Raw genomic sequence first — 23,874 nt, 5'->3', positions numbered from 1 at the left:
ACCTCATGGTTGTGGGATCGAGCCCCATGACAGATCAGACGCCATGCTGTAGAGCCTGCTTGGAATTCTCCATCTCTGTCTCTCTCCCTCTGCCCCTCTCCCCCACCCATGCTCTCTCTCTAAAATAAACAACAACAACAATAATAATACATATATGATTCTTAAAGGCAAAGGGAGGATAATTGTAAAAGAGGTGCTTGGGTGGCTCCGTCGGTTGAGCGTCTGACTTCAGCTCAGGTTATGATCTTGCAGTTCCTGAGTTCGAGCCCTGGATTGGGCGCTCTGCTGTCAGCCTGTCAGCGCATAGCCCACTTCAGATCCTCTGTCCCCCTCTTTCTGCCCCTCCCCCACTTGTGCTCTCCCCAAAATAAATTTTTTTTTTTTTTAAAAAGAGGTGCTTGGTGTCCACAGCCCAAAACTGGTCTCAGGATGAGGGCCTCTCCCCCTGACAGCTTATACAGCTCAGGAACTAGGCCCACAGCAGCATGTGGTCCAACCACTCTCCCCCGAAGGGACAAAGCTTCTCTATGACCAGCCTGAGGCCATGGTGCCTGCAGGAGTCTTTAGGAACTGTTCTCCAAGATCCCTTGGCTCCTTGCCTCCCAACTTTCTCCTGCAACCAGGCCCGTGGTGTGTGGGGCCTCTCCCTGAGCCAGCGACCCAGGCTGTGAAGTAAGGGAAGGTAACAAAAGGACTGGAGGGTTTTAGCCTACATGGGAATGGATATTGGAGGGTAGAGAGGGTGGAGGGGCTGGGTAGGAGGTGGGAGGGCTGTGGAAGGAAGGTCACTGTGGCTTCATGATTCCTTTAACCCCTCCTGAGGAGTCAGTACAAGGGCTGAGAGATGCAGTTAGACACAAGTTTATTGGTGGAGCTGCAGCGGAGTCCTCCCTCTCTCTGGGATAGCCGAGGGCACAGCACCAACAGAGGGATGGACAGACAGACCCCCAAAAGGACACATGGATGGTGCAGACTCAGAGAGACTATAGCACAGCCACATAGGCACAGAGACACACAGGCCACAGCACCAAGAAACACACACACACGGAGACAAAACCACAGGGCTAGAACACACGGACAAAGTGCGGGCTTTGGGGCTCCTGCATAGACAGAGCGAGGGCCACGTGGGGAGGGGGCCCCTGCTGACCTCCCCCAGGCATAGGCACACCAACAGCACACAGACAGGCAGATGCCCCCAGCCAGCCAGCCAGCCAGCCTGCCACACAGACAAATGAACTGCATGGAGAGGACGCTTGTGCTCCCCAGACCATAGAGTGGGGACTGAGGGGCTTCTACACACCCCCACCAATTGATTCCCATTCAGCCTGACTCCTGCCCGCCCCCCACACCCACTTTAGTCTTGCCCACTGGGGCTGGGGGCTGGGGTGCCGGCAGGTGGAAGGAGGGAGAGAGGAAGGGGTATGGGCCCAGTTCTGTCCCTTTTCGGAGAGCGGGGAGGCAGGTACTGAGAGTCCAGGGCTGAGCCAGGGCCTGGCAGTGGGGTGAGGGCAGGGCCTCGGCTCAGGCCTGGGGGGGCTCCCGGCAGCGCAGGCACTGGGCCATCTCGGGCTGGTACTGCTCAACCTGCAGGGTACAGCTGGAGAATCCAAACCGGGAGTGGAGCTGGGATGTGGCTTCAGCCAGGACAGCTTCAGGGTCGGCCGTGGAGTCTGTGGGAGAGTGATAAGAGGCAGCAGGTTCCCAGGGGAGTCGGGAATCAGGCAGGGGCCAAGATAAGGCCGGGTGAAGGGGGACCCAATGGCTTGCACAGCATTAAAGCCAGGTTTGAATGAGAAGCTTTATTTTCTTTCTGTATTGTATGAACAGCATAAAAATGCCAAAGAAAAGGTTGGGGAGACTCACCCCCTAATCAACCATGCTACCAGGCTAAAACACCAAACCATTCTTATTTTTCTATTCTCCTCTGCTCTTTGACTATTAACACGCAGCTGTATGTTTCAGCAGCCATAGTACCCGACTTTCCAAGACAATCCAGATGTTAAATATTTTCTCCCATTGTCCCCCTAGAGTTACCATCAACTATCCTACAAAGTATAATATTTTTGGCATCCAAATTGCATGTCTCTGATTGCTTCTTGCATCTGGAAGAAACTCAAAAATCCTTTGTCAGCTTGTGAGTCACCATATATATTTTTAATAGTTGAATCATAATGTAGATATAATTTTACATTCAGCTTTTTTCTCTTAGCTTTATACCATAAACATTTCTCCTAGTTGCCATACAGTGTTCATAATCATCATTTTGAATAGTTCCATGTTACCCCATTGTCATAACTTACCTAACTGTGCCCCGTCACTAGACCTATTGGTACTAGTAATCTGTTTTTTTTTTTTAAGTTTATGTATTTGTTTTGAAAGAGAGAGAGAGAGAGAAAAAGTGTGTGTGTGTGTGTGTGTGTGTGTGTGTGTGTGTGTGTGTGTGCGCGCATGAGCAGGGAGAGGGGTAGAGAGAAAGGGAGAGAGAATCCCAAGCAGGCTCTGTGTTCTCATTGTGGAGCCCCACACAGGGCTCAATCTCAAGAACCGTTAGATCATGACCTGAGCCGAAATCAAGAGTCGGACGCTGAGCCACCCAGGTACTAATGATCTTTTAAAGGGTTGCTGATTCTCTGCACTACCTCAGAGAGGGGGAAACCTCCCCTCCAGAACACCCTGTCCAGGGTTCCTTGTCTCCAACATGCATGTGTGTGTGAGAGAGATCAAGAAAGAGACAGAAACAGCAATTCAGGCTACCTCCCTAGGTTTGGAAGGGGAGTGTGGGGGATGGGGTTGGGAGATGGGGGACTGTTTCTAGGAGGTAACTGGCTAGGGTCAGTGAGGACTCACCAATAGCCAGGTGTGCGGAGGCAACATGGTAAGTGAGCGTAAGGGACCACAGGTGCAGCTCATGAGTTGCCCGGACTCCTGGCACCGACAACAGCGTGTCCCGCACGGGCTCAAACCCCACACTTCGGGGGGAACCTGCAAACAGCACCCGCCATGCTTACTGCCAGGGCCACTCCTGCCCAAAGACAGCCCCTCCACCAGACTCTACCTCCCCTACCCTGTACCTGCTTACCATTAACCCCCACAATTCCCCCGGTGCCTGAATCCTCCTTCTAGCAATAGGCCCCAGGGCCCAGACCTTCTCCCAACATTCTCTTCAGGGAAGAGAGGTGGCTCAGAGCTGGAGGGAGATCAGAGAGGGCCCTGGGCAGGGAGAGTGGCATCTGATTTACCTTCCATAAGGACACGAAGAACATCTCGGAGGGTGGGAGCTGTGGATCCAAGGGCACAGATGGAGAAGAGGAAGGTGCTGATGGGGTCAGCTGCCTTGTACTGAGGCTATAGAGAAAGAGATCTCTAAGCCCAGGAAGCAGGAATATTCCAGTGGAAGATCTAGGGGTGTCTTGGAAAGACAGGACCCGAGAGGCCCCTGAGAGCCCTGCTAAAGGGGAACGGACCGTGACCTGGGGAGCTGGGAGTCGGCGGGGAGGGAGGCCAAGGGTCCTGGGAAGGAGGGGCCGGATGTGGAGCTGGGGAAGGCAGGCTGGGGCAGGCTTGCGCGCACAGTACCTTGAAGTAGATGAGGACAGAGGCGGCCAGTACCCCAAGGCTCTGCAGGAGGTCCCCCAGCACATGCACAAAGGCTGCCCGGACGCTGGTGTTCCCCAGGGGCAGGGGCTCCCCCGGCCCCTCCTCCAGCGGTGCATACTCCGCCCCCCTAGACCCGTGGCTGTGGGGGGGCCCGGCCTGGTGCAGCACAAAGGCCATTCTGAGGGGGAAGCAGAGCAGCTCAGCCCAGGTGGCCTGTTCCTGGCCTCCTCTGCCCTATTTCCATGGCTCTCCAACTCACCTCCCCAGGAGCCCTTTCTCCACCTATTGTCTCCCTGTTTTCCCAACCCAGGGGAGAAGAGAGCATTGGATAAGAGAGACAAATCGTGCAGCCTGGGGGGAAAAATACCGTACATGGTGCAGGAGACAGGGATTCAAATCCTGACCCTGCTACTTGAACAGCTGTGTGGCCTGGGCAAGTCACCCGACCACTTCTTGGGACCTATTTCATTAACTGTACGCTAAGGGTGACACAGTCTACCTCATAGGGCGGTTGTGGGCCTTAAATGAGACAGTACTGGATGAAAGCTCCCCCGCAGAGCAGCTGGCACACAGTAGGCCCTTCATAAATGTCCGCTGACTCTGACGTCTAGGTCTCTCTCCTGTCTGTTCTCAGGCAGCCCTGGGGCAGACAGTTGAGAACCGTGTGTGCGTGTTGCATGCCTGTTGGGGAGGGGAGAGAGCCAGCTCTCCCACCCTGGAGGAGGACCCCTTGCCCTGAACCCCGCATGGTGCCTGCTCCATGCTGGAACGTACAGCAGATTGGCACAGACTGCGATGCTGGCGGTCAGCAGCATTGCACCCCCCTCGATGTGGTAGTCGCTGTGCAGCAGGCGGATGAAGGCCAGGTACAGGAGGATGCCAGTGACCATCCAGAGGGAGACCACGGAGGCCAAAGCCCCCAGAGTCTCTGCAGGGGGAGACAAGCTATCAGAGACCCGCCCGGGACCCTAGGAGGTACCTTCTGGTAAGATCAGAGGCTCACTGGGCCACGCAGGGCCTTACCTGAGCGGTGCCAGCCGAAGGTCATGGTGCGGGTGGCTGGACGGGTTGAGAGCCAAAGGGAGAAGAGGCTGCCCATCATGCTGCCCACATCCGCCAGGAGGTGGGCTGCATCTGTCATGATGGCCAGGCTGTGCGCCAAATACCCACCTGCAAGGGCAAAGCAATGGACGGTCTGGGTCCAGTTGGAAGATATCATGCTCCGTGGTAGTGTGTGTACAAGCACGGAAAGATACTGCGGGGACGTGCACCAAAATGTGAACCGTGTTTTTCCCTGAGGATGAGATTACAGGGAGTTTTTATTTCCTTCTTTTCACTCACCCACGTTTTCTACTTTTCCTATAATGACACATTTTGATATCAAGAAAATAGGACTTTAAAAAGACTAACTAATGCCGAGAGGCCAGCCCTGGCCCTCTGCCCCCCAGACCTCACCCTAAATACCCCTCAGTGCTATCCCTCACCCTCTCCCACTTCCTGAGCCCCAGGCACCCAACTTCCCACCCCAGCCATCCCTTCCATTGCTTGTCCACCCAGGAATATTGTTGGGATGCTCTCTCTGGGTGGAGAGCGGCCGAGGCAGGTGTCGAGAGGATGGGGTCGGAGGAGCTGCTCTCCAACTTACCGACCACCTCCCCGGCCATGAAGACGCAGCACACAGCACAGGCCGCACACAGCTGCCTCTGCGCCTGCAGCCTCTCGGGGGTGAGGCCCGGCGGGGGCAGGGGGTCCCTGTGGCAATGGTGGAAGGGCATCTCCTCAGGTTTAGGTTCCTCAGGGAGGGGCTCCGAGGGCTCTGTGAAGAGACTGAGGCAGGCAGCACAATTCAACCTGGGGCTTGGCTACAGTTGAATCTGTTCCTCACTCCCAGGCCCTCAGTCCCCCAGAGGGCCTTCATCAGCTATGGCCCCGCACTCCCTCTGTCTGTCCCCAGGCTTGCTCAAACCCGGGAGCCTCGGGGACAGAGGGCCACATGAGGGATGGGGGCTAAGCAAACAGCTCGGATCCCAGCTGCCCTTTTCCTTTCATACGCAGAGCCACAGAATCTCACAGCTGCAAAGCACCATAGAGGTAGTCTAGTCTAACATTTTATTACAGAAATTACAAGTCTGAGGCTCAGAGAGGGAGAGGACACATGGAGGCCACACAGCTAGTTCATGGTAGAGAGCCGACTCCACCATAACCAATTGATAGGCACCATAAGGCACACAAAGTCAGCAGGATCATGCTGATCTCTGGGAGCCTTTGGTGAACAAATGTGTACCTAAGTACTATGATATGTAGCAGAAGGTAGCTATCGCCATCAGAGCAGTTAAAACAAAGTGCTATCAGCGCTCAGAGGATAGAGGGGTAGAGGAGTCCAAGAGAAACCAGGGAAACCACTGAAGGAGGCACCAAGAGAAGGGCCTTGAAGGATAGGGAAGGTGTTGACAGAGACAGGGTGAACATGCCAAGCAGAGGCAATATGACCAGGTGGTGTCAAAGTGTGAGGCCAGACGAAGCACGTGATCCTGGTCTGAGTGCCTCTCTCCCAGACCCATCTCCTCGTGCCTCCACTCCAGATCCTTCACCTTCTCTATCTAGACATGCAGCTGAAATGTGGCCCTTTAAGAGAGGAGTGGTGGGCCGCCTGGGTGGCTCAGGCGGTTGAGTGTCTGACTTCAGCTCAGGTCATGATCTCACAGTTTGTGAGTTCGAGGCTGTCAGTGTGGAGCCCGCTTTGGATCCCCTCTCCCCCTTTCTCTGCCCCTCCCCTACTCACACTCTTTCTCAAAAATAAATAAACATAAAAAAAAGAAAGAAAGAAAGAAAGAAAGAAAGAAAGAAAGAAAGAAAGAAAGAAACAGAGAGGAGGTGGAATGTTGGGACCCAAAAAGTCTGAGGATCCAGGCACAGAGAACTAGTGGCCGGATTCCACACTGAGGTTGTCATGGGGAGGACGAAGGACAGACTGCTGTGGATGGGGAGGCAGTGGTAGGAGCGGTGGATCTGGAGTCTGCTACGTGTTAGCTGGACCTCAGTCTGACCATAAATGCCCAGTGGAGGCCGCCTTAACTGTACGGTGCCATAAGCCTCCCTTGATAAGTGAACGGGGCTGGGTCCTCACCTGGGATGCCAGAGCTTGAGCTCAGGCTGAGTTTTAGGCTCATTCTGGCTCAATTCTCAACCCTAGTACTACCCAACCTGAACCCCAACAAGGCCAGAACCTTCCACAGAACAAAGAACCTAACTGGAAAACACAGTCCTAGAAATACTCATGGAGGTGTGACAAAAATACCCATGAGTGAAAATGAAGGCTCCAGATAGAAATGTGATCACAGCAGTAAAGTGAGGAGGGATGCCTGGGGCCTTCTGGCTAGGGAGAGCTCTGCCAAGTGGGTGAACTGAGGTGTGAGGGAGGTGGGGGGGACATTTGGTGCTTGTAGGGAAAACTCAAGTGCTGGCAGGTAGATTAGTTTCTCGGAATTTTCTTCCAAGACTTAGAATCTTGGTGTGTATGATTCTGGGTGTGTTTCCAGAGGAGACAAGGAGGTGAGGGTGGCTTTGAAATCCATCCTCATTCTTCAATGAGGTAGACACATAGTTGGGTGCCCAGGACTCTGGTGGCCAGGCAGTGCACACATAGTGAAGCCCAGTCTAGTGGGGGAGATAGATGTGTCACAAATGACTTACTAGGCAAGGAGGGGTTTGGACCAGGGGGATTTATGAACAAAGGACTTTGGAGCACCAGGCAGGGAATGATGGACTGTAATGGGGGTGAGGAGAACGTCACAGAGGGAGAGATGTTTAACACGAGACCTAGGTGAAGAAGGGGCTCCAGACACATGGAATGCCAATGACAAGATAAGTGGCTGGGAGTTTTAAGTGTCAGGAGCCAGGGCAAGGGCTGAGGAGGAAAGTGAGGGCTCAAAGGAACATCAAGGGAGATATACTGATTGATTTCATATACCTTCCCTAGCCCTGAGATGACCTTGCTGGTGTATATTAGCCTGGGAGGGAGAGAGGAGAGGAGATGGAAGGATCCAGAATAGATCAAGCCACAGAGCCCCTCCAGAGAACTTTAGGGGAGGGGTAGGTAGGTAGGGAAGAGCCTCTTTCAGAAAATACTGCAGGATTTGGTGACTAATGGTCATATGAGAATGAAAATGAGCTGGGAGTCCAAGATGCGGGTCTGGATAGCAAGCAGAGGCTGCGTGGCTTTGGGGCACTGGGCAAGATGCCTTTTTTGTAAGGCACAGAGTAGCTAGTCATCAAGGTAGCCACCCATCAACAGGCTGCTCCCTTTTGTTATGCATGAATTGGGCACTAAAGAAGCCTCATTGTTGGGGTGCTTGGCTGGCTCTCTCGTTAGAGCATGCGACTCTTAATCTCAGGGTCATGAGTTCAAGCCCCACATTAGGCGTGGAGCCTACTTAAAAAAAAAAAATACATTAAAAAAAAAAGAAGCTTCATTGTTGGTGTGGGTATTGGGGCGGGGGGGTTGTCTACATGCTGTTTAGAGAGAAGGAAAGGCAAGGCAGTTTTCTCTTGCTGGCCCTCTGAAACCCCCAACAAACAACAAGTAATAGTGGGGTAGAGGGGAGGGTTAGAGGGGGCGGGTGTGGGCAGGGGACAAAGGCCTGAAGCAGAATCAAAAGGATAGGTGAAGAGACGCCAGTGCCTGGGCTGGAGTCCCCACAGCTGCCCACGTCTGCAGGCCCCTGCAGGAAGGAGTCAGACGGGAAGTCTGTCCTCCCTTCTGTTCATCCACTCCCCCACCCACTCAGGTTTATGGCCCCCACCCAGGGAAAGAGCGAGAAACACACAGAGGCATCACATCAGAGACAAAGGGAAAGGTGCTCGGAGGGAAACAGAACGATTATGAGAAATGAAGAAAGAGGAAAAGCCGGCGAGCCTGTCAAATTTCCGAGACAAACGGACGGTCAGCCAACAGACAAAATGGCCAGTGGAGGTGGCCAGGATGGGCCTGGCGCGGCTGCTCTGAGGGACAAGGCGGACAGAGCTGGCGGGCGCCCGGCGCGGGAGGCCGGCGGGACGCGGAGGAGGTTCTCCGGCCGCCCCCGGCCCGCTGTCCCGGCCGCTCCGCGCGCCTCATTTCACACCTCGCCGCCCCCGGCCCCGTCTGTGCGGAGCCGGGAATACCCCCTGCCGCCCAGACCGCACCTGCTCCTTCCCTGCCACCCCCTCGCTTCCCGGCGGCCGCCGCCCCCCAGGGGCCGGGAAGAACCGCCGTGGAGCCCGGGCCCATGGCCCGGGTGCGCACAGCTGGCCATGGCTGGAGGGGGCGCCCCGAGGCGCACGGAGGGAAGGGCCAGGGGCCTGCAGCGGGGGCTCCGAAGCCTGGGAGGCGAGGTGCTCCCACTGCCAGGGCCCTGGAGCAATGCAGACATCGGGGCACCGGGCGCGGACTCCAGCCCGACGGAGGAGCAGTTACTCGCGGAGAAGTCAGATGCGGCGAGGGCGGCAGAGAGGTCCGGAGGCTTGGGGGACCGGCCGGGGAGTCGTTTTGCGGGACCGAGAAAAAGAAGGTGGCCGGGAGGAGGCAAAGCAGGCTGCTGGGAGGGTCGGGGGGTGCTGGCTATGTAGCCGGAGAGGACAGGGCCGGGCGCCGAGAAGCTGAGGGAGTTGCGGTGCGCCCGGGCGGCCAGCCGGGGCCGCGCCGAGAAAGAGACAAACGAAATGGACGGATGGCATGAGGGTGGCGCCCCCGGGCCGAGGGCCGGCCCAGGTCTGTCCTACCTCTTCAAGCGCAGGCCGCCACCGGCGCCGCCGCGGTCCCGGGGGCTCACCAGGCGAGTGGTCTCCGAGCCCCCTGTGGCAGGAGAGGGCTCCATGTCACCGCGGCCCCGACCGTCTAGGCCCCACTGAAGAAGGGAGAGGCGGGGCCGGCTCTGCACCAAGTCCGAGCGTCCAGCCGACCCCCGGACTGCCCGCAGGGCCGCGGGGCCACCACAGTGGAGGGAACTGCAGCGGCTGTGGCGCGGGGAGTCCGAACTGCAGATCCCGCGGCCTTTGGAGCCCCGCCCCGCGTGGGGCGAGCTCCCCAAGCCCCGCCTTCAGGCTCCCGGGCCTCTCCCCCAAGCCTGAGCCTCACCCCCCGGAGCCCCGCCCCATTGCCAAGGCCCCATTTCCAGGCGCCAGAGCCAGGTGGGGGCGACGCGAGCTCTCTGCGCCCCCGCAGGGTTCTAGACAACGCCTCATCTCTATAGCCCCACCCCCTGGGTAAACTAGCCCCGCCCCCACCCAAGCTCCGCCTGTCGGCTCCGAGCGGTGTTCCACAAGCCTAGGCACCTCCAGAACAACCGTCTTCTAAGGAACATCCCCCCTTGCAAGCCTGCACGGGGTCGTCGCTCAGCCCCCCACACGGAGGTAGAAACAGGTGTGGGTCCATTATTACCCAGCTCGAGAGAACCAGAAAGTGTGGGGTGAGCAGTGACACATCCGGGAGAACTCCAGGGACTGCGGCCAGAAACCCCTCTGTGGAGGATGTGGGGTCGGAATTTGTAAGCAAAATCTGCTGCCAAGCACTGTACCGCTCATTATCATTTATTTTTATAGAGACATTGGGTGACAAGCTTCCTGCTCTCCTCCAATCCATTACTATCCCTATTTTTCGGATGAGTAAACTGAGTTGCCGAGGAAGAAGCATCTAAGGTCATGCAGCTGGTGAATAAAAGGCTGGGACTGGAGCCCCCTCCTCTTTCCCTCTCCAGTTCAGGGCGCTGAGCTGGCGACTGAAGAGAGCGCGCGTCGCAGTCTTGTCACTCAGGCTGGGGCAACCGGAGGAGGAAGGAGCCATGCCACCTCTCTGGTCACAAGCCACTGTTCTTGGAGGGAAGCTGCAGCTTGTCAGCAGGTGATTCTTTACCTCTGAATCCCTAGCACCTGGCTGGGCATTACCTCATTTTGCCTCATTTTAACGGAAGCCCCAGGGGAAGGAGTGACTTACAGCAAAGTGGGTGGCCAAGCCTGGAGTCAAACCTTCAACCGTTCAATGCTCTCTGCCCCTCACACCTGCGGCCACTGTAGGATGAAATGGGGGTGGGGATTGCAGTGTGCCCTCCAAGCTGTGACACTCTGTGAAGAGTCTGGAGGAGGAGGGAGACAAGTGAGCTTGGAAGGGGAAGCATGGAGGGTGGGAGTGGTTGGTGAGTCCGGCAGAGAAACCCATTAATCAATGGGCACCCTTCATGAAGAACACACTGGGGGGTCCGTCATGTAGGGTTCTGGGAATAGACACCTAGCCCCGTTATTATCCCAAACATTGCGACCGCGTGTACACCCCCAAATAAACCATCAAACAAACATCAGGAGCACGTGCCAGATAGAGTGGTTGGAAGAGATGGGGTTAACCCGGGAGAGCTTCGCGGAGGAGGTGAGGCTTGAACGGATTAGGCAAGCTGGGCGGCGGGCTGGCTGTTCGGGCGGGGGAGAGTGAGGCCCTTGCCAAGGTTTGCGGGCGGCGTGCGCTAAGGGAGCGTAGTGCTCCGGGGAACGGTGCGGAACGTTAGAACCAAAGGGTCTGCACTAGCCCTCAGCGCCGCGTCTCCACCCACGCCGCGCCGAGGGCCAGAGCACCCTCCCCCAGACTCCCCACGGAAGGCCCAGGCCAAAGCCCACGAGTGAGGGTGGGGGTCCTTTCTCCCTCCAACCTCCCCTAGAGGAGTGGGGCCTCAGCTCCTTCTTAAGGTCGTGGGGGTGCAAACTGAGATAGCAAGAGGGGAAGCCACCAGCCAAGGTCACCTTGTAGGTCCTTGTTAGAGCGGGGTGGAACTCAAGCCCAGCCCACCTGGGTCAGGGCCCTGGCACGTCCCTCTTGGCGCCGTCGGTTTTCAAAACTCTGAATCGGGCCTGGGGCTTCCCCATTTCTGAGACCCCCCTCCCCCCGGAAGTAGGATGCGGAAAGGCCACCGCGCACTCCAGGGATGGGATGCTGTAGCCTCACCCGAAGCAGCCGGGGCAGGCAAGCTCGAGAATGGGGAAAAACAGCGGACCCCTGGGCGGGGAAGGGGCTTCTTCTAGCCGTGCCTCAGCAGATGACGACAACAGGGGACCTAACAACAATGGCTTCCTCTGGGGGATTTCCCTTCCTGGGCAGTCCACAGTGCGCAGACAGCAGTCCCGGGTTCCCGAGAGGGGGCGCAGACGCCGGCACACGCCCGCCCCGCCACAGGGCAGGGAGCGAGCAGGCGGCGGGGAAAGAAGCGTGGGAGCAGGTGGATTACAGGGCTGCCCTCTGCCGCGCGGCTCCCTAGGTGTTGGGCCTTGGAACGTGCCGCCTCCAGAAACCGAGGGCACCAGCGGGGAGAATACCAACAGTTGCCTGTGCTTGGAAATTTATGCAAGAAAAGCCTGGCAGCGAAAGAGACTGCTTGCACCTGTTTCTCAAAGAGCCATCAAGTGGCCCTATAAAAATCTTTGCAAAGGGTCCTCTTGAATGCCAGGTCTGAGAAAGGCATTCTACACCTGGTTAGGAGCTAGGAAAATTATGCAGGGGTTAGAAGGGCAGCTTAGGGCTGGCTGTAAGGAACTGAAATCTTGTAAGAACTATTCATTCAACATTTACTGAACACTTATTTCTTGCCATGTACTTTGTTAGGGTAACTGAGGAGTCCTGGTGAACAAGATAGGTGCATTTCCTCCCCCTCCTGGCTTTAACTTGATTGCAAGAGATTTCTATTCTGCAGTCTTTGGTTACTGATTTACCCACATGTTCTTAATGTCTGTCCTGTCCTGCCTCAGGTATCAATTTTCCCTAAGGAGATTCCTTAGGCCACTTTGAGGCCCAAAGGGCTGAAGGAGACAGGAACCCCTGGAACTTCCCAGGAGGATAGGTCAGTGGTAGAGCAGAGGGTGGGAGAACGGGTCAGAAGGCGGCTTCAGGGAACCCAGCCTGGACCAGTTCATACTGAGAGAGAAAGAGAGCAAAGTCCAGCCCTCAAGCCAGGATTTAGGCTGGGCTTGAGATCTCAGACGAGATTTGGAATCCAAGCACGCAGGCAAGGGGTTAATTAACACTTGAAAGGTCCAAGCCAGGCTGAAAGGTATGGGCAGAGGTAAAGAGGGCATCCAAATTCTGCTCAGGTGTTACCTCCAGGAAGCCTTTCAGGCTTCCCCACCAGGCTGAGTTATGTGCTGTTTTCCGGTGCTCTCAAGGGCTGCTGTGCTTCTGTGCTGGCAGCACTCAGCACATTGAAACAAAATGATTTGCTCCTCCGTCTCCTCACTAGAATACAAGCTCCCTAAAGGCAGGAATTACCTTTCTCATCACGGTGTCCCAAGCGCCCCCTAGTGGCTGACACACAGTCCTTGATAAAGCCATCCCAGGAAAAAGGAGCTGGTTGTTGGGAGTGGAAGAAAGCTGGAGAAAGCAGGATTTTAGTTGAAGATAGACAGGATGAACGAGGGCTGCAGCTTAAATGTCACCTCCTCCGGGGGGACTTTCCTGACCCCCAGCCTACATTAGTTCTCATGTTACACATTCTCACTGCACACTTCGTTTTCTTCCTCAGCATTTATCAGACTGTAATTACACCTTTATTTGGGAATTGTTTCTTCACTTGGCTTCCAGGGTACCTAATCTGGTTTTTCTCCTACGTCACTGGCTGTTTATTTTCAGTCTCCTTTGCTTGTTCCTCATCTTCTCAACCCTTTAATGCTGGAGTGGTCCAGGACTTGGTCACCCTCTTCTCTTTCTACACTCCCATAGAGATATCTAGTCTCAAGCCTTAAAAATACTATCTAGAAACCACAGAAAACAATGGTTGTTGAAGCTCAATGGTAGGTAGATGGGGGATCACTGTGCCATTCTTTTTTTTTTTTTTTTTTTTAATTTTCTATTTCAAAGAACTTAAAAAGGGGGCGCCTGGGTGTCTCAGTTGGTTGAGCGTCAGACTTCAGCTCAGGTCATGATCTCGCCATTCCCGGGTTCAAGCCCCATGTCTGGCTCTGTGCTGACAGCTCAGGGCCTGGAGCCTGTTTTGGATTCTGTATCTCCCTCTCTGTCTCTGCCCCTCCCCTACTCGTACTCTGTCTCTGTCTCTCTCTGTCTCTCAAAAATAAGTAAACATTAAAAAGTTTTTTAATTAAAAGACCTTAAAAAAATAAAATGGCATCTATACGATGATCCCCAGATCTCTCATTGAACTTCAAACTCAAATACCCAAATGTCAACTTGATCTTACCTCCTTAACATCTAATAGGCATCTCCAGTTTCATTGGTCTAAAACCAAAGTCCTGATTGTCACCCCATCCCAAAACTTTTCTTTCAGCTGTCCTCCCATGTCTGAACATGGTGGCTCTGTCCTTTCATTTGCTTAGGCCAGAAACCTTAGAATCACCGTTGATGCCTCTATTTTCACCCCACTTCCAATCTGTCAGCAAATCCTGCACCCACCCTGGTCCAAACCACCATCATCTATCTTCTTGATTATTGCAGTAGCCTCTTTGGTTGTCTTCCTTTTTCCACCGTTATTGCCCTACAATCTAGTCTCAATCCAGTGACTAGGCACCTAGGCCAGATCCATCACCTCCTCACGTCACTCAGTACCAGCCAAAGGTTTTCCAATTGCCTACAAAGCCCTATAGGCCCCTTGTCTCATTTCATATTACTCCCACCTCCCTCCCCAGTCACTGTGGCGTTCACGCGGGTCCTACAATATACCAGGCATTCTTCCACCTCAGGACCTTTGCATTTCCTCATCTATATGTAATGCAATCTGTCAGATGTCTTTATGACCCACCTGAGGACCTGCTTTAGGTCTTGATTCAAATATCACCTTTACCACCTCTCTCTGCTTATCCATTTAAAAACTGCAATCTTGGGGTGCCTGAGTGGCTTAGTCGGTTAAGTGCCTGACTTTGGCTCAGGTTATGATCTCACAGTTCATGAGTTCAAGCCCCGCATCAGCTCTCTGCTGTCAGTGTAAAGCCTGCTTCAGATCCTCTGTCCCCTTTCCCTTCCCCCACCTATGCTCTCTCTCTCTCAAAAATAAAATAAACATTAAAAAAGAAAGATTTTATTTTTAAGTAATCTCTACACCCAACATGAGGCTTGAACCTACAACCCCAAGATCAAGAGTTGCCTGCTCCACCAACTGAGCCAGGCAGGCACCGCTGAATTATAGTGTTTTAATCAGGCTGCTTTCCACCTAGCCCTTAGGGATGAGCTCATTTTATGGAGGTAATAGTTTTTATTAGAAATACTGAAGGAGAAGAAGTGAGACAGGTAATTTCAGAGTTCTGACTGTTTAGGGAGCCCTGGCAGGGATATTTTGGATAGTGAGAGGGCAGCATGAGGGTACTGCGTAGGGAAACAAGGAAATGGGGTTCTAAGAGGCTGAGAGAAGGATATAGAAAGGGGATAGAATGACAATTTGCAAATCTTCCTAGAGGAAGGATCTTGAGTTTTCCCTTCTTCCCAGAAACAAAATGAAAACCAGCTTCTCTCTTTACAAAATTGGGAGGTGATCAGATGGAAAGGATGATGATGATGGTGGTGACAATGACAATGACAACACAGCACTTACCATGTGCCAAGCACTGTTCAAATTAAATATTTAGTCCTCCTAACAACCCTAAGAGGTACACACTACTATCAAAGTTGTAGAGGTGAGGTGGCTGTGCTCTGTCAGTCTGCCCTTAGGTCTGCAGTCTGGGCACAGAGGACAGGGGTATGCAGCAGCCTCTCTGGCTGGAAGCCCTCCACCTCCCACCCCAGGCTGTCTGCCCCAGGGATGACAGGCAAACAAACTGGGCCAATGATGTTTCTGGGCACATGAAGTGAGCAAGCCTCCAATTGGAGGGAGGTAAAGAAGGACATTACCTGACATCATGAAGGGAGGTGAATGTCAACTACAACTTTGATCTCTCTCTAGACCTCAGTTTTAAAGTGAGAAGGGAGCTGGTGTGTATAAGGAGCAGTCACAGCACAGACACTTAACTTAGAAGACTTAGGTTAGGTCTGGACCTTACTGGTTGACTCTGAGCAAGTCAATCCTTCTCTCTGGGCCACACTTCCCTCAATTACAAAATGAAGGCATTAGATGGGAGTTAAGACTCAAGGTCTTTTCCAGCTCAAAAACTATACAATTCTAGAACCTAGTGGCTGGGTATGACAAATGATGATCTCTCTCTCCCACTGCATATGCTCAAGAGCATGATATTTTGGGTATAAATATGCCAATGTCTGCTGTCTGTCTGTATATGGGTATTCCAGCTATATGACTAAAACTTTAGCTGTTTGTGGGTAAATAAGGGATGGTTCTTGGTTTTCTCCAGGAGAGACCAAATGGCTCTGTGAGATAGTAAACTATAAGATCAGTGACTTAAGGGCAAATGATTCTAGAAAAGGTTTTAGTTTGAAATCATTCTTTAGCATAGTTATTTTTTGTTTTTGTTTTTTTCTGTTCTTTTTACAGCAAGTCTAATTTGGTTTTGACATCAACCCTGTGGAGGCACAGGTTTTAACAGAAGAGGGAAAAGAATCTCAGAGATTAAGTGACTTGTTCAAGATCACACGGCTCACTGGAGCCAGAGCCAAAACCAAGGTCTAAGGCTTCTGATTCTGGGATTGTGTGTTCTTCCTGGTACTGTGCTGGGTGTTAGAAGAGACCATGTGCAGAGAAAAAGAGCCACAAGGGGTCTGTTTCTAGGTGAAGGCAAAGTGAAGAGGCGAAGGATGCCAGGCTGACTTACCTGCTTTATTCCCATTTCTGCAGCCTGCTGGCTGCAGTGTCTTTGCATTCAGAGGAGAGGCTCAGAAGACTTAAAGATAATGGCTATTTCAAGAGCCAGCAAACTATGATTAGAATTAATTAGAATGTCAGAGGGCAATGATAAGAAGTAATAACATTCTGGAGCCTCTGGCAAGATCTGGAAGATATTTACTAACTCTTCTCAGAACCTAATTTGCCCTCTTTCTCCGGGCTCACTTCTACTATGGAGCAGGGATGTGATCACAGCACCTCTCATGGTTGCTGTGAGAATCAAAAGATATTATTAGGTTAAAGTACCTCTGAAAAGACACACAACATTTGCTTATTCATTCAACCTACCGACATTCATTGAGCACCTACAATATCCCAGGAACTGTGTTAGAAACTGGAGGAAGACTAAGACAAACAAGGAGCTCAGAATCCCCAATACTATCTCCCCTGCTGCCTTATTTTTCTTAACTCCTTATGTCTCTTCTTGTCCAGGATCATATGAGGAAAAGAGGAACTGAGTCTTCCAATTCCCCAGCTAAGTGCTTCTGCCCTAGGGAATTCTTGCTATGGCTCAACCTCTAGGCCGACATTGCACCAGCAGAGGGTTCTCCCTACTGTAGCTCATCCAACAAATCATTAACTCACTTGCTGTGAACCAGGCATGGCTCTAGGTGCTGGGGAGACAATGGTGAACAAACATAAGGTCCCTGCCTTCACAGAGTTGTATTTGTTGTATTTTGTACTAGGGAAGGCAGACCTTAAACAAATAAACACACAAATAAACATACATTCACAAATCATGGTGAAGGTATTATGAGGTAGGGAGAGAGAAGTGGAACTCAATTTAGAAGGCCTGAGGATGGCATGCCTGGGTGGCTCAGTCAGTTAAATGTCCGACTGTTGATCTCAGCTCAGGTCTTGATCTCAAGAGTTGTGAGTTTAGGCCCAACCAGTTCTGCAATAGGCATGAAGCCTACTTTAAAAAAAAAAGGGGTGGGGGTGGGTGGGGGGTGTCTGGGTGGCTCAGTTGGTTAAGTGTCCGACTTCAGCTCAGGTCATGATCTCACAGTCTGTGAGTTCGAGCCCCACGTTGGGCTCTGTGCTGACAGCTCAGAGCCTGGAGCCTGCTTCAGATTCTGTGTCTCCCTCTCTCTCTGCCCCTCCCCTGCTCATGCTCTGTCTCTCTCCGTCTCAAAAATAAATAAAAATATTTAAAAAAAACAAAAAAAGCCTATCTGAGGATACATGAAGCTGAGATCCTAGAAGGATGAGAACTCAGTTAGCAAATAGCCGGAGGAGGAATTCTCCAGGCAGACTTAGGCCCTTGATGTGGGAAGGAACATGGTGTCTTCAAAGAACTGACAGAAAAGCAGTGCATCAGAGACCAGAGCAAGCACAACAGTGATGCTTAACAGTGCTTAACAGAGCTAGAGTAAGAGGTGGGGGCCAGACCACGCGGGGCCTGGAAAGTAAGTGCTCTGCACTTCTGGTGCCTTCTCCTGTCTCCCCAGGGTAAAGAAACAGCCTGGGTTGGTCTGCTAGTCCTGACAACCATGATGGTGATGAAAGGCTGGAAGTTAGCTAGGGAAATGTATCCTAGTACGAACCACCAAAAAAAAAAAAAAAAAAAAAAAAAAAAATTGTCAGCTTCAGCTCCTTTGCTTTAGGTGATTAACCTATAAACTCCTCTTACCCAGAATCTATCAACCGGGTAACTGGGTGGTTGATGCCAAAGATTTTCATCCCCACCCCATACGCTGATCACAGATCTACAGAAATAAATTTGTTAATTCACTGGTCATTGTGCCTAGAGCATATGGACTCCTTAGTTGACTCGGATGGCTCACATCTCTTGGGATGGATACTGATTTACCACTTAAAACCTAGAAGAGGATGTAAATGTGCACAGAAGACCGTAATAAAGGGAAGAGAGTGATAAAAGCCACATGAGGTATAACAGAGAAATATTATTGAAATAACAAAGCTCTTTCAATCACATGTAATGGAAGCCATTGAGTGCTCCTCTGTAAAGAACACCAAAATTAAGAAGTCGTAAATTATAAGTGGTGGAAAGACTGCCTCCTATAGGAGATCACAGGAAGTGAAGTCAGGTGGAGATTGGTGCTCTCAAGCCCTGCCTGTGGGGATGTAAATTGGTACCTGTGGTACCTTTCTGGGAAGAAAGTTGGCAACAAGGACTAAGAGTCTCAAAAAATTTTGCTTTGACCTATTAATTTCCCTTCCAGGAATCCACCTCAAAGGAGCAGGGAAGAAATTTATTTGAAGATTTATAGATAAGAATTTTCATTATAAGGTTTTTACACTAGCAAATGGCTAGGAACAACTTAAGTATCCAAGCTGGATTATATAAATACATTATGGCACATCCTCATGATATAATAGTATTTAAATGAAGTTTTTGAAGAACAGTAGTGACTTTTGTAAATGTTCAAGCTATCGTTTTAAGGGAACGTGCAAATTAGTAATTACAATATAGTAATTGCTTTGACAGAGCAAGGTGGGAACAACTGGGGGAATGAAGGAAGGATTCCCAGGAATACCGACCTTCAAGTGGGTCTTAAAGGATGTGTAGGAGTTTCCACGTAGAAGGGAAAGAAAGGACGAAGTGGAGGCCCCTAAATTCTGCCAAAAAAGACTGGGAAGTGAATACACCTCTTGAGAAAGGATTGCAGGAGCCATACCTCTCACACAGCCACAGCGAGCAAGCCCATCACCTTAACCGAGTCGTTAAGCCCATCAGGACTGGTGATCCCCTCCCACGGGAGAAGGGATGGCCCTGGAGGCCACGCCCACCGGAAGAACTGGGGGGCACCGCGGCCCGCGGGGCTGATCCCTACGCCCAGGCTTCCTTGTGAGTGAAATAAGTCCCAGCCTCCACGCAGCCTCATCTTCCAGATTTTCCGGCGGCGCCAAAAAGCGACCCGGAAGGTTGGCCAGGCGCACAAGCGCGGTTGCCCACTGGACTTCAGCGGTGTGAAGTTTCACACCCGGATGGAGGTTGTGCGAGGCCTCCCCAGACGAGGAGGGCGACTCTGAGGTAGAAGTAGAGCGCTAGGCCGGGTGCGGAGTCCACACAGAGCCAGAGGGCTCTGGGAACCAGAGCATTACCTTCCGAGCCTGTGGCCTTGGCTGCCTCCCACCCTCTGGGGCCCTGCGCCCTGGTCCCTGTCTGGTCGGCCCCCGCAGCTACAACTTTCGCTTGGGTCTTCATCCCTGGAGTCACCCCTGTGTTCTCCTCACTGCCCGCGCTCCGAGGTTTGAGAGGGGAGGCTAGGGTGAAGAAGGCCTCTGGCCTAGCTGCAGCAGCGGCCTCCGGCCTGGCTTTTGGGACACCTGACTTCTCAGGTGGCTCAGGCTTTGGTCTGAATTGTTTCTCTCTTGGGAATTGTACATCTCCCCGATTCCAGACCCAGCCTGCACGAGGACTGGGCTGCCGTGGTCTTTCCAACGCCGCAGTGAGCTTGGACAGGCCGTCTCTTCCGGGACTAGTCCTTCTGGACAAAATCCGCTTCTTCCCGTGGTTTGGGCCTTCCCTTGCTTACACCTCTCCGTGACGCGGGGTGTGTCTGGAGGGCTGTGTCGCTGAAGGGAAAGGGCTGTAGCTGGGAAATGTGAGGAGCCGTTTCCTCTTTAAAATTTGAATTTGGATGTCCTTTCTGGTCACCTGCACTCTCCTGGTAGTCACAGAGCCCACTCACTGTTGTCTTGCGCTTGTCCCTTTGTAGTCATTTTACTTGACTGGCCAATGAAGGCATTGGGTTTCCTGTCACTAGGAGTCTCACTTCTCCGTGGCCTCCCCTGTGGCAGTTCTCACAAATGCATCTCCTCTGACCCAGATCATGGCTCATTTGGATGAAGCGGCCCACCGGCTGTCCAAAAGTGGCACAACCCTCTATGCGGTGCTGGAGCTTAAGAAGGGCGCCTCACCGGAAGACATCAAAAAGGCCTACAGGTTTAGACTTCAGCCTCTTTCTAAGCCCTGGGATTCCCCCCCCCCCCCCCCCCTTAAACCCTTCTCTTTCTACCTTGCTTTCTGACCCATTTTTAAACCCTCGAGCCCTCACTTTGGGTCAGACGGGGCCATCATCCATTTCATTGTGGCGTGGGACAGCATTTAGACCTGGGTTGCTTGCCTCCATCCTTGGCACCACATCTCATGCATTCTTTCTTCACATCCAAAGGCCTGTCCCTGTCGTTCATCCTGCCCTCCCTCCCCAGCCATTCCCTAGCCATCCTCTCCCTCCTTTTGGGTATTGCCTGGGTAGGAACCTGGCCTTGAAGTATCATCCAGACAAGAATCCAGGGAACGCTCAAGCAACAGAAATATTCAAAGAGATCAACACAGCCCACTCCATACTGAGTGACCCCAAGAAGCGGAAAATCTACGACCGGCATGGCTCGTTGGGAATATATATATATGATCACTTTGGCGAAGAAGGCGTCACTTACTATTTTACACTGAATAGTTGTTGGTTCAAGGTATACAATTCTTCTAGTCCTTTAAGAATAAGGAAGGGGGCGCCTGGGTGGCTCAGTCGGTTAAGCGTCCGACTTCAGCTCAGGTCACGATCTTACAGTCTGTGAGTTCGAGCCCCGCGTCGGGCTCTGTGCTGACAGCTCAGAGCCTGGAGCGTGCTTCCGATTCTGTGTCTCCCTCTCTCTCTCTGCCCCTTCCCCACTCATGCTCTGTCTCTCTCTGTCTCAAAAATAAATAAAAACATTAAAAAAAAAAAAAAGAATAAGGAAGGAGGGGTGACCCTCCTCTTCTTGGAGAGCTAAGCCTCCTCTCCTAGGACAAATGCTTCTGCTCTCTCTTATTTTCTGGGTGCTGGGGGGATTCAGGGAGGGGAACTGGAATGGAAATCTAGAAGAACTGCTGGGTCAAGGCCATTCTTTCCCACCTTTCAGACACTTGTCCTCTTGTGTGCTCTGCTCACCTGTTGCTGTTGCTGCTGCTGTTGCTGCTTTTGCTGTGGAACACTTAAGCCACCATCTGAGGACGTTGCTAGAAGATATCAGCAGAATGTCCAGAATCAGCCTCCCAGGTCAGGTGAGGACCATAGACAGGGCCTGAGGTAAGAACTGGATTAGGAATGAAAGAATAGTTGGGAGTGAAACCGTGAACCCCTAATATGGGAGACTCAGGTCAGTATTGAGGCAAAGTGAAGAAAGAGAAGGGGATACACCCGGCTTCTGAGGGGCTTTTGCCATCGACTGACAATTTGAATGTAATATCGGCCTCTCATGACTATTAGGCTAAGGAACTGGGAGTCGGGGGGAGTTAAGGTAAGGAATGGGTGGGAGAGTGCCTAGAAAAGGCAATAGTTGGAGACAAGCTAGAGGATGAAGTTTACTGCCTTTACTCTAAAGGAAGATGACGTGCCAGATTATCCCCGCCCCAAGCAGTTAACTTTGTGTGGCTTGACTGAAGTTTACTGTAGTGCCACCTAGTGATGCTGATGAGTAACTGCAAAGTGATGCTTTTCTCACCCCGGGACTAAAAATTGTTATTAATTGTTGATATATGTGTTTTTCAAATTCCACCATAGGAAACAAAAGAAATTTTAGAAGAGAGGACGAAGATAATGAATTTCATGGCTAAAAGATTAAGAGGAATGAGGTACATATGAAAACTGAAATGCAGCCAGAATCAAGGGATAAGAAAAGAAACATAGACTAACTTCTGATGAGTCATTAGTAGAAAGTTTATATTTTATACTGTGGATTTCATGTGTTTATATCCTTACCCACAGAGGGCTTGCTTTAAATTCTGGATCATCATTCCTTCTTGTTAGTAAGGTGCCAACTTCTTTTACCCCCAGGTGCTGACCCAGTGAGGGTGCCTTCTGCCACCCAATCCACTGGACACACCGAAGAGAGGAGCAAGTAGCCCTGTCCTGACATTGACCCTGATTTGCCCCTCTTCTTATAAGAATCCAAACTTAGAAGCATTGATGGCATCTATCCTAGTGACGATGCCACCTCTGTCCTTGATGGTATCACTGACCCTGGCGATACAGGGTCACCCAGCCACTCTTCTTTTTAGCTCCAGTCCCAATTTTAATCTGCTTAGAGAGCAGCCTTCCCGTCCCTACCCTTATGAGGTCTCAGGCAGTGGTGACAGACTTTTCCCCAGCATTCTTTTTCCTGTGCCTTCCTTGGGATTTGAGCCAATTTCAGCCGGTAGGGTCCCTTAGCTGCTTGCAATATCTCCACCAAGATCCTGATAACTGAGCAGGGTGGATCCTTTCCCAGAGCTACTATAGCAGCTAACCTCCTTTGTTGCACCTCTGCACCAAGAACTCTAACCATCAGCCTCATTCCTATGCCAGCACACCTTTCTGGGGCTGGTCTCACGTTCTTCTGGTGCCCATGCACTTGTCGTTGTCAGCCTTATTCCATGCCACCATGAATCAACCCGGGAAAAGTATGAATGCATTTGAGATGTAGGGGTAGTTCTCCCACCTTTGGATTCTCCCTGGACTACACCACAGCACAGCATGCCTTAGCATGGGTCCTATGAGTTAGCTGAAGCTCACATATCAGTGCCTGCTTGCCTTCATCCTTTTCACCATGTCTTGTGCAGGCTGATCATCATATATTTTGTTCTTAAAACAGGGGCATGAAACTTGTGATAGGGAGAAGATTATACTTTTCCAGACCCTTTTACCACTCATGCCTCTTCACACTGCCTGTTTGGTATACTCTCCACACCATTTATATTCCTGTCCACCCAAGGTCAAAGCTAGTAACTCCTCAAACCTCTCTCCTGACTGGGAGAAGGGGTAAAGAATGTCAATAAATAAAAGAGCTTTTGTCCAATCCCAGTGCATCTGTTGGGCCTAAGAAAGACTAATTGTGCCTGGGATCGAGCAAAAGGCCCGGGGAGAAAAAGACAGAGGGCCAGTGCTCACATCTGAGACCAGCCTGCCTTGGAGAGGAGGAGGCCAGGACAACTGTAGAGTTGGGGCAGAGACTTCCCGGAGCCTTGTGATTATGATTTTGTCAGTGCTCTAAAATTTCCCCAGAGACCAATTCCCCTGGTACCCAAAATAGGTTCCTGGCACTCAGGTCCCTTCTGCTCAGCTCAACTTCTCTCGATTTCCTAACAAATTTAAAGTCCTTGGAGTGGCTCCAGTGATGTGTTCATGGACCAAATTCCCACACTTTTTCAGAGGCACGCTCATGAGGTCGTTCCAGGCCCTGGTGCGACTGCCAGCTCTAGCCTCCTTAGCTTTTTTTTTTCCTAGGGTGGTATAAGAAGGTTCTGGGCAAGAACAACAATGGACCAGAAGTGTTGGACCAGAGCCTTTCTCTCTAGTCACCGATGCCCCTGTTCTGATTTATAGGGATCAGCAGAAGAAGGTAAAGGTCACTGGCTATGCCTTGGAGGCAGAAACTTTCACTGACTGTAGGTCTGGTGAGATCTTTCCTGCCACCCTGAGTCATGTATGGCTCCTCTCATCCAGGCCAGTTTAGATTGTGTATCACTGCCATGGAAGAAGAGCCCAAGGCAGAGCATGGGGGT

The 23,874-nt window shown here is 51.9% G+C and overlaps 2 protein-coding genes across 5 annotated transcripts; one reads left to right on the top strand and one right to left on the bottom strand.

Moving 5' to 3' along the window:
• Positions 1-845: 845 nt before the first annotated feature.
• Positions 846-19,117, bottom strand: SLC30A3 (solute carrier family 30 member 3). 3 transcript variants are annotated; one of them, XM_019449259.2, is made up of 8 exons: positions 9,358-9,653; positions 5,243-5,424; positions 4,621-4,767; positions 4,372-4,525; positions 3,577-3,775; positions 3,240-3,345; positions 2,848-2,982; positions 1,399-1,670 (listed from the first exon to the last, which is right to left on the bottom strand). In XM_019449259.2, exons 1-8 carry the CDS (start codon positions 9,450-9,452, stop codon positions 1,522-1,524), a joined length of 1,167 nt encoding a protein of 388 aa, XP_019304804.1. In that variant the 5' UTR covers positions 9,453-9,653; the 3' UTR covers positions 1,399-1,521. The 3 variants fall into 3 exon arrangements, with proteins under 3 accessions (XP_019304812.1, XP_019304794.1, XP_019304804.1); XM_019449267.2 differs by lacking the exons at positions 4,372-4,525; positions 9,358-9,653 and adding an exon at positions 19,028-19,117 and having other exon boundaries at positions 846-1,670; XM_019449249.2 differs by lacking the exon at positions 4,372-4,525 and having other exon boundaries at positions 846-1,670; positions 9,358-9,655.
• A 152-nt stretch (positions 19,118-19,269) lies between these two features.
• On the top strand, positions 19,270-23,168 carry DNAJC5G (DnaJ heat shock protein family (Hsp40) member C5 gamma). Of its 2 annotated transcripts, none has more exons than XM_019449226.2 (5): positions 19,270-19,383; positions 20,183-20,298; positions 20,612-20,825; positions 21,255-21,396; positions 21,896-23,168. In XM_019449226.2, the coding sequence occupies exons 2-5, from the start codon at positions 20,186-20,188 to the stop codon at positions 21,946-21,948; spliced, it is 522 nt and encodes a 173-aa protein (XP_019304771.1). In that variant the 5' UTR covers positions 19,270-19,383; positions 20,183-20,185; the 3' UTR covers positions 21,949-23,168. The 2 variants fall into 2 exon arrangements, with proteins under 2 accessions (XP_019304771.1, XP_019304749.1); XM_019449204.2 differs by having other exon boundaries at positions 20,528-20,825.
• The last annotated feature ends 706 nt before the right edge of the window (positions 23,169-23,874 follow it).

This window comes from Panthera pardus, unplaced genomic scaffold (genome assembly GCF_024362965.1).
Source record: "Panthera pardus isolate Hobbes unplaced genomic scaffold, ASM2436296v1 HiC_scaffold_26, whole genome shotgun sequence".
NCBI classification, from domain to species: domain Eukaryota; kingdom Metazoa; phylum Chordata; class Mammalia; order Carnivora; family Felidae; genus Panthera; species Panthera pardus.
This window is presented reverse-complemented; position numbering and strand designations above follow the sequence as displayed.